Raw genomic sequence first — 10,368 nt, forward strand, 5'->3', positions numbered from 1 at the left:
GGAGATAGTAGCAAACAAGGAAGGGCTTGTTCGCTTCAGCTTATTCAGCCGGCTTATCAGCCACCAAACAGTATTTTCCTCTCACAACAAATCAACCGTTTCAGCTTTTCAGCCGGCTTATAAGCTGAAGCGAACAGGCCTGAAATGATTAGTCTCCAACTTTCAGGTCCCAGACCTGACCACCTAGTCAGAGACAGTTGGCGACGGTAAGTCCAGTCCAGACCCTCGCAACGCGTCGTCCACAATCTTGCCTAGCTTCCTCGCCACCTCTGGTGCCAGGTGATTGCTCCAATCGCCAATCACTCCCTCTCGGAAGTAAGCTTCATTCTTCATGGCCAAAAATTATTCCCGCTCTTATTCACCTCCATGCTCTTCAATTTCGGCAAGCAGCACAGCTCCACGATTGTTGCCACAAGCTCAGGCATTCACTGCTTCATCAACAACCTCGATGGATTTGTTGCACCAGCTGTTTGGGCACCCGAGCTCAATTCCCTTTCTCAGGTCCTTCAGTGTAAGAAGTCAATCCCACATTCATGCCATTCTTGCAAGATTGGCAAGCATGTTCGATTGTTGTTTCAATCGTCTAGTAGCAAAACTTATTTCCCTTTCTAGCTAGTTCAAACAGATGTTTGGACCTCACCAATTTACAGCAATTTTGGTTACAAATACTATATCGTTTTTCTTGATGATTACACACATTATATTTGGACCTTCCCTATTCGCTAAAAATCTAAGGTTTTTCAGTTTGGTCAGTCTGTTCTTTTACTTAGACGGACAATGGCAAAGAATATGATTCATATGCGCTGTGTCATCTCCTCGCGCACCACTGGCACTGTACTCCGCCTCTCCAGTCCATATATCTCCAAGCAAAACGGCAAGGCTGAGCGCGTTCTACGTACAATTAACGATTGTGTGCGAACCCTGCTTCTCCACAGTATAGCACCTCTTTCCTTTTGGGCTGAGGCATTGCAAACTGTGATTTTTCTACTGAATCGCCGCCCCTGCCGCACCATGGGTACGACGACGCCTCACCGCCTCCTCCTCGGCGCACCTCCAGACTACAACAAGCTTAGAGTGTTTGGATGCCTCTGTTACCCCAACACCATGGCCACATCCGACCACAAGCTCAGTCCGCGGTCCCTGACGTGCATCTTCATTGGTTACCCAAGCAACCATGATAGCTACACGTGCTACAACATCGAGTCCCGGCCAGTGTTCATTTCGCGCCACGTTGTCTTCATTGAGCACATGTTCCCATTCCGCGATGCCAACAAGACCCGTACTCGCTTGTCACCTCAAGCACCCCTTATTGATCACGTCAATGACACGCCGATCGTGCAAGTGCTGCCAGGACCACGACTTCGCCAGAACGTCGCGTCGTTAGCACCTCCGCGACACTCCCCATCGCTGCTCGATGTTCAAGATCCTGCGCCCTCGACTCGATCAGCTCCTGCGACAGCCGCTACGACGTCACGCACAGCTCCATCTGTATAGGCTGCCATGACATCGCTCTCGCTTACAGCTGCTCCAGCTGCAACGACATTGCCCTTGACCACGCCGTCGCCTGCACCAACTGTTGCAACCTCATCTGCCCTGCTGCAACGACGTCTCCCTCGGCTATGACATCGCCCTCAACCATGATGTCGCCTGCTGCGGACTCGCTTGCACTGCTCGCCACAGCGTCAACTACTTCATCTTCCACAGAGTTGCTGCGACATCCGATGATGATCCGAAGCCGCGACGGCATCCGCAAGCCCAACCCAAAGGACGCCCTCGCCAGCAACGTCGCGCCGCTGTCACCTCCACCTATGTCCGTTCGGGCAGCCCTCAAGGGCCCATGTTGGCTTGATGCTATGCAGCAAGAGTTTTCAGCTCTCTAGGGAAACCGGACCTAGACCCTTGTGCCATGCCCGCCAGGTGCCTAGATCATCTCCGGCAAATGGGTTTTCAAGACAAAAGCTCAATTCTGATGGCTCCCTTGACCGCTACAAGGCTAGATGGGTTGTCCCGGGTTTCAATCAGCAACCAGGGATTGATTTTGGTGAAACCTTCTCGCCCGTTGTGAAGCCAGCTACCATCCGGATGGTGTTGATGGTCATCGCCTCCAAGCAGTGGCCACCACACCAACTTGATGTCTCCAACGCGTTCCTAGACGGCAACATTCAAGAATGTGTGCTCTGCTAGCAGCCCACTGGATTTGAGGATTCGGACCAGCCCGACGACGTTTGTCTCCTGTCCAAATCATTGTACGATCTTTGTCAAGCACTGCGAGCCTGGTTCACGTGATTCGTCGAGCATGTCACCTCCATCGGCTTCGTCCAATCTCGCGCCAATTCATCGTTGTTCGTTCTTCGGCAGGGCTCGGGCATGGCATATCTACTCCTCTATGTCGATGACATGATCTTCTCGGCATCGACACCGGCTCTCTTGCAGTACATCGTCGCCTCCTTGGCGAGCGCGGACCAAAGAGGAGAAGCGGCGCTGGCGAGGAAGAGCGCCGCTTCTGTGTTTTTTTGCGCGCAGGGGTAGCAGGGTAAGGGGAAGAAGGGCAAAAGTGTCTTTGTTCAATAGCATTTAGTCCATGGACTAAAGTGGGACTAAAACTTTTTAGTCACTAAAATTTTAGGAGGTGGGAACCAAACAAGATCGTAGTATACGTGCCAACATGCATCAGTGCGTGCTGGATTGTCCACGAAATTAAGCTCCAATCATCCTGATAGGGAAATTAATTAATTTCTATTTCCAGTAAAGTATCGTCCCATAAGAGCAAGTTTAGTAACCTTATCTAATAGACAAGCCAAATTATATGTAGAACAATCTTATAGACCAGCCATACAATGATTTATCCCTTCGCGTCTTTCTATATGCAATCTTTAATGGTATTGGAGCCCTTGTCACATTTCCATCCTCAGGTTGACCGCACCGCACCGCGCCTACGCCAAGCCAACCAGCAAAGTAGGATGGCCCACCGTCAGCACTCCTTTTATAGGTCGGGAACGGGCAGCACGCTGCCGCCAGAGGGCCTGTATACGGCCCCCCAAAATCATGCCGCATCCCGTCGTCGAGAGGCGTGGGGCCCACCCCGAGAGCAGATACAGGCGCGAGGCGGAACATCTGCCTGTCCCGGTCTCCTCACTACGGGAACCAGAAGCTTTGCCGAGTGCCCCAGGCACTCGGCGAAAGCCCAAAAACACTCGGCAAAGGCTCGGCAAAGAGCACACGGCAAATTTCCTTTCGGCAAAGCCTAGTTTGCCGAGTGTCAAAACGTGAGCACTCGGCAAACATTTTGCCGACGGCCAAAAAACACTCGGCGAAAAGATGCACTCGGCGAAATACACGGTGACGGCATCGGGTTTAACGGCAGGTTTGCCGAGTGCCAGACGGGAGGCACTCGGCAAACACCAGGGCTTTGCCGAGTGCCAACACTCGGCAAACACCTGGCTTTGGCACTCGGCAAACCCAGGGTGTTTGCCGAGTGCTGTGTCCCTGACACTCGGCAAAGTACCCAGAACCCCCCTTTTCGACATTTTGCCACGTATAACGGACCCCTTTCAATTCACAATACACATATCACAGGCATTTGTAATAAACAATCACATGCATAATTCACAACCACAGGCATAATTCATAAACACCACAGGCATAATTCAACATAAGCATGAAATAATCCATAAATCCAAGTTCAAGTCACAATTTAGTTTCCACATTGTTCACAACCAAGTCTACTTCCGTGGAGGCCAAGGAGACCACTGCGACAAATCTTGATCTTCATTATTCGAAGCCGCCGATTGATTCTGCACATAGGATAGGACATTCTGAGCTAACATCTAAAGTTGTCAAATTTAAAGTATTGAATCTTAAGCACAATGTGTTAAGTGACTCACAGGAGTAGTCGTGGGTGGCTGAGGCGGAGGGAACATCATCGGCGGTGGCGGAGGCAAAGACTGTCCCATGCTCGAAGCAAAGTTCTGCATGTACTGGAACATCTGCTCCATCCTAATCCAGTTTTCCTCATCCATCCTCCGTTGCATTTCCTCCATCTGCGCCGCCATCTCCTCTTGTTTCTTCCTTGCTTCTTCCACCTGGGCCTACAATATTCATTGCAATGTTATAATGCAAAGTTAAAGTATAACAACAAATGAACGATGAATGGAAGAGAAAGAACCTGTAGAGCCTCCATCTGGAACTGTGCAGCGGTGGGTAGTGGCCGTATCGCCGGGCTCGAGTCCGTGCTCCTAGCTCGGATCTGGGAGAGAGTGGGAGTAGAGGCCGTGTCGATGACGCTGTCGCCAATCCAATATCGGCCATGCTTCTTGCCTCCTCCCACCCTCATCACGATTTCTCCATCAATATCCTCGGAGCTCGGATCGAAGTCTGGTCCGTGAACCTCCCTAGCCATCTTTGTATACTCGCTGACGCGGCTGTGTATGCTAGGGTGGCTATACGCCTCGGACGGGTCGTCTGGGTTGAAATCTATATCGGCCGTCACCTTGCCCTTTTTAGAGAGGACCCATGCCTTGAGCTGGGAGCAAGGTCGGCCATCATGTGACGCCGACTGCGGCAAAATACAAAATCATTAAAAATTACGTAGAACTGAACATTACAATAAAGAATTGAAGTTGCGTACCCATTTTTCTCTATATTCATCAAGGCTTAGGCTGCCTTGATGGTGTGGTGCAGTCGGCATCTGCAAACGCCGCTGCCGGCAAGCAAGGTGGTTCTCCAACCACCCGGGCTCCAACCACACGTCGACCATCCTCTCCCAGCACGGCATATGCGCATGACACCACCACGGAGGCACCTACATCATCAAACGTGTGACATATGAAAAAGAAAATGAGCCTAATTAATCTTAAATAGTAAGCATCAACGTTCTTTACTTATCCTCATGAATTGGTCCTTAGTCATGTTCATTGTTCTTGCCTCCTCTTTTCTAACCTTCATCTGTCTGTATTGAGCGTGAAATTTGATGATGGCCTGGATGCGCGCCTCGTAATGCATGTCCTTCACGAGCTTCTTGGCGGCTACATCACAGACGGCCTTCGCCTTGGCCTCGAACCCCTCCTGACATCTATAGAAGTCCTGCATATACACGCGTATACAGTTATTATTTTAAGAATGTCTAAAGTAGGTGATGTATTGAGCAATTTAGTACGAGGAGTACTTACCCACAGCTCGGCCTTGACCCGCTCCGCTATGTTGGGGAATCTTCTCTGTTGACGATCAGGGACGTCGGGGGCGGCGACGTAGTGGTCCCACGTGTAGGCCGGCTGCTGCTGTCCGGCGTACACCACCAAGCTAGGGAAGTGAACCCTGCACAAAAGGCCAAGGATCCCGTTGGCCTTACGGTTGTGGTCACCCCCACTGAGCTTAATCCAACTCCTGCACAAGTCATTAATATGAATTATTAGTTTTTGTAACGTTCAACATAAGAACAATATTAAGAATATTTAAAGTTACTTACTTGGTCCCAACCGGTTTAATCAGCGGGCGTAAATGCTCAGGTATCGGCCGCTTCGGGAGGGATGAGGGACCTCGCAACCATATCTTGGACTGGGCATCCCCTGCCTCCCCGTCCCCCTCCTGCTCCTGCTGCTCCTCCTTCTCCGCCTCCTCGTCCTCAGAGGCGTGTGCGGAAGATACCTCCTCCTCCTCCTCCTCCTCCTCCTCCACCTCAGGTTCAGGCGACGGGGGCCTCGCCGCTTTACCCTTCCCTCGAGGCCTCTGGACCACCACCACCTCCTCCTCCTCCTCCTCAACCCTACGTCGAGGCCTGCCTCGACGCCTCCCTCGACCGCTCCCTGAACGTGACCCTGACCCTGAACCAGTCCGTGACGCGGCCAGTCTCTTGCAAATCGACGTGAGCTTCCTCATACCGCCCTCCATTGCTGAATGACCTGCAATTAAAAAGAGTACACGAGTCAGCATAGGCAAACAAAACATAATTACAAAGATATGCAAATTATAATTAAATTATAACTAAATTAGTACGAATCATACATGTATTAGAAATAATCATCATGATCAGGATTAGCTGGATCATAAGTCTCATCATCACTATCACGCGTGTCGATATAGTCAAGCTCGTGCTCTGAAGAAGGAATGTCGTCATCACTGTCATTAGCTAAATGTAATCGTTGAAGTAATTCTAAGTCCTTCACATTTTAAACCTCGTCTCCACCGTCCTCTGCAGCAATTCGATCGTTGTCTACTTCCATTCCGATCGCTTCGGTTAAATCTATCACAAAACTCCCTTCGAGCCCATCTTCTTGGAATAACTCTCCTTCGTACGTGTCGGGGTTTATATTGTAATCTTCATTGTTTGGTACAGGTAGTTTACCGTGTGGCGATACCTTGTACACAACATCACAACCCTTAAGACGGCTGTCGGTTTGGCACGGGTATGACAAATAATAAACTTGCGTGGTCTGTTGAGCCACAATATAGACATCGTCTCCTGGTAATCTGGATGACTGTCGGATTTCGACCAGCCCAAGGTTAGGGGCCCGTCTCACGACAGATGGATCAAACCAATGGCATTTGAATATAACTGCATTAAGAGGTTTGCACCCATGAAAAGTGAGTTCGTATGTTTCTTCAATTCTTCCGTAGTACTCGACCCCATCGGAGCTTGGCGTGAAAACTCCGGTATTTGTGGTTCTTCGATTGGGCCGACTCTGCTCGTGCCTTGTTGTGTGAAACCTATATCCGTTGACGTCATAACCGGCAAACGACCTGACCCTATAGTCATAGCCATCGGCAACCTGTCTTAACTCGACATTAATAGACGCATCGGTTCGGCCTTGCAAGTTCAAACAGGGCGGTTCGTTATATTAATCGTATGTACGAGAACGAGAATGATCGAAGAAATGAAATTGTACCTTCTGTTTGAACCAAGAAATGAAATCGGGCATTCCATTTCCCGCACCCTCTTTAAGAAGAGTCTCAGCTTCGTGCGGGTACGGTTGCCTTGATTTACGCCAGAATTGATGATGAAATTGCCTATAGCAACGAGAAAGATACGTTTAGGCAAGAGATACCATGACTACGTCGAAACAAGTTTATGAGAACTTACATCATGTACAGCTCCACTTCAGTAGGCGCTCAAGCCATATATGGTAATCATGACTCTTGAGCCCGTTGATTCGCATAGTTGCTAAATTCACTCATCTCTTTAAGTTTGCTGCATAGCCATCAGGGAACATTAACGTTTGGAACCATTCTAGAACCTCCCTCCTTTGGGCCCTCGTTAGAACGAAATCGGCCTTAGGTTTCCTCTATGACTTGCCAGCTCTTTGAGACGCCATGTTTAGCTGTGGTCTGTTGCACAATGTCGCTTGATCCACTCTAGCCTTAACGTTATCCTTTGTCTTATCAGGAATGTCCATTATTGTACCAAAAATTGCCTCGGCGATATTTTTTTCCGTGTGCATTACATCAATGTTATGTGGAACAAGAAGATCATCAAAATAGGGAAACTTCCACAAGCACGACTTTTGCGTCCAAGCATGTTGCTCGCCATATCCCAAAAAACCACCTTCTTCATTATTGATCTCGAGAGCGTCTAACTGAGCACGAACTGCGGCCCCTGTCATCATCGGCGGTGCGGAGGCTGTAACTACAACATCTTTGGTAAAGTTCTTGATGTCTCGTCTAAATGGATGGTCAGGAGGGAGGAATTGTCGATGTTTGTCGAACGAAGAATATTTGCCACCTTTCGACAACCTAATGAACTTCAAAGATGCTTTACATACTAGGCATGGGAACTTCTCATGAACACACCATCCGGAGAAAATCCCATATGCCGGCAAGTCATGCAGTGAGTACTGGTACCAAAGATGCATCTTGAAGTTTGTCTTTGTGGATCGGTCATATGTCCATACCCCTTCCTCCCAAGCACGGAGCAAATCATCAATTAGAGGCTCCATATACACACTCATATTATTCCCCGGATGCTCTGTAATTATCAACGACAAGAATATATTATGTCGTTGAAATAGGACGCCGGGGGGGGGGAGAGATTCAGGGGGATAACGAAAATGGGCCAACAGGTGTACGGGGCAGCCGCCATTCCATAAGGATTGAACCCATCAGTTGCCAACGCAACGCGTACGTTACGGGCATCTAGAGCTGTTGCAGGATAAATCGTATCAAAGCTTTTCCAGGCTTCAGCATCGGATGGGTGTACCAGCTTCTCAGGATTATAGCGACGGCCATTTTTGTGCCATGTCATCTGTTTCGCGGATTCTTCAGTCATGAAAAGCCGTTGGATCCTCGGTATGAAAGGAAGATACCGTAGAACCTTCACAGGAATTGCGAGCTGCTTTTTCTGACCGTCACCACAGTCTACCTCCAGAAACCTAGACGATTCGCACTTCACACAGTATTTTGCTTCCGCATACTCTTTCCTAAATAAAATGCATCCCTTCGGGCAAGCATGTATATGCTCGTATGGCATCTTAAGTGCACGAAGGAGTTTCTATGCCTCATACATGCTCTTTGGCAAGATGTGACCAACCGGGAGCAGGCTTCCAAAAACTGTCAACATAATATCAAACGCGTCTCGACTCAAACTAAACTGAGACTTCACAGCCATTAGGCGTGCAATGGCATCTAGTTGAGAAACCTTGGTATGGCCGTGAAGAGGTTGCTGTGCCGCAGACAACATTTCGTAATAAGCCTTAGCGGTAGCCTCTGGCTCCTCCTCCCTACATGCTTCTTCGAAGTGTGCTTCATGATAGTCATTTAACATGTCTCCCACCCCGGCATCATCATCAAATTCCTCGATGCGTTGTCTCAAGACCTCCTCTCTCCCACGGTCAGATTCACCATGGTAGATCCACCTGGTGTAGTCTGACGTAAATCTGTTATTCACCAGATGTTTGCCCATGTCTAGCTTGGTTTGCCGACGCATGTTTCCACATTTGCTACACGGACACCAAGTCGATCGAGCTCCATTGACACTTGCAAATGCCCGTTCCAAGAAAGCATCCGTCTTGTCAAGCCATTCATTGGTCAACGTATTCTGACTAGTGCGACCCGTGTACATCCACTGACGATCCTCCATCCTCTACCATTTAAATGAGTAATACAAAATTCACATTGCATATACACGTTCCTATATTGTCTACTAGGTAAAGATAGGTCCTAATCCCACCCGAGGATGTGTATGTGGGTTTAGTATCCATGGTCTACTCCGACCCGAGATAAAATTTCGGCAGCACCTCCCCGCTGTTCTCTAAATATACGTCTCCTTGATAGGAGATTGTGTATCTGGAGAACAACAGGGAGGTGCTGCCGAAACTCTATCTCGGACCGAAATAGATCATGGATACTAAACCCACCTACACATTCTCGGGCTGTCCAAAAAACGTGGACAATTCGAAACAGATACGATTATAGATATGCAAAGATCTACATATTTCCAACCGTATCTCTTTCGAACGGGAGACGCCTAACTAAGTTACGTGATATACGAACATTATACAGAAAGAAAGGTGTAGCATGCCTCACCTTGCTATCCTGCAAAGTGACGAATCGAGGACGGTCCTTGTAAGCCTCTCCTGCAAGAAAAGAAACAGAGCACTGTTTAAGTCAAAATTTCGATAGCAACTCCCCTGCACGGGGAGGTTTCCAAAACCTGCAACATAATAAACGGCACCATAGCCGACAACCACAATCTCACCAAAGAGTTAGCACGATGGCCAACAACCACAACCACAACCACAACCAACCACACCTCTATTCTTTTCAACATTTTCTAATTTCCACTCTTCCTTCTTCTCTAATTTTCTAAATCCATGCCTCTAATTTCTAAAATAAATCCTACCACATCCTACCACCTCTGTAGTCTTTTCAACATTTTCTAATTTCTAATTTCATGCCTACTCTAATTTATGATGTGTAGCGGCATAGAAACTTACCGGAGGGGTGACGGAGGGCGACGGCCACGAACAGAGGAGCGGGGGTGGCTGGGGGCCGATGCGGCGGCCGGACGGGGGCGGCCGCGGCCGGCCGGAGTGGACGTGGGGGGCCGGCGCGGGCGGCCGGCTGGGGCGGCCGGGGCCTAACGAAACGGGCGCGGGGGGCGGGCGCGGGCGGCCGGGGCCGGCCGGAGCGGGCGCGGGGGAGGCCGGCCGGAGCGGCGGCGCGAGGGAGGCAAGGGGGCCGGCGGTCGGCGCCCGGGTCCCGGCGCGGGCGGGCGGCGGCGCGGGGCGGGGGCGGCGGCGCGGGCAGGTGACGACGCGCGGGGCGGGGGCGGCGGCGGCGCGACGCAGCGGGCGGGCGGCGACGCACGGGCTGGGCGGCGGAGCGGGCGCGGGGGCTGGGCAGCGCGCACGTGTGCGTGTTGTGACTACTGTGCTGTCC

At 50.1% G+C, this 10,368-nt stretch overlaps 1 protein-coding gene across 1 annotated transcript in view; it reads left to right on the forward strand.

The window, feature by feature from the left end:
• The first annotated feature begins 1,637 nt into the window (after nt 1-1,637).
• Nucleotides 1,638-10,368, forward strand: part of LOC101782009 — a 25,093-nt gene continuing 16,362 nt past the window's right edge. Inside the window, exons 1-2 of the mRNA XM_022826058.1 lie at nt 1,638-1,810; nt 1,953-2,172. Coding sequence (XP_022681793.1) covers nt 1,638-1,810; nt 1,953-2,172 — 393 coding nt within the window. The remainder of the gene's footprint in view (nt 1,811-1,952; nt 2,173-10,368) is intronic.

The sequence above is a fragment of the Setaria italica genome, chromosome IV, assembly GCF_000263155.2.
Source record: "Setaria italica strain Yugu1 chromosome IV, Setaria_italica_v2.0, whole genome shotgun sequence".
Lineage (NCBI taxonomy): Eukaryota > Viridiplantae > Streptophyta > Magnoliopsida > Poales > Poaceae > Setaria > Setaria italica.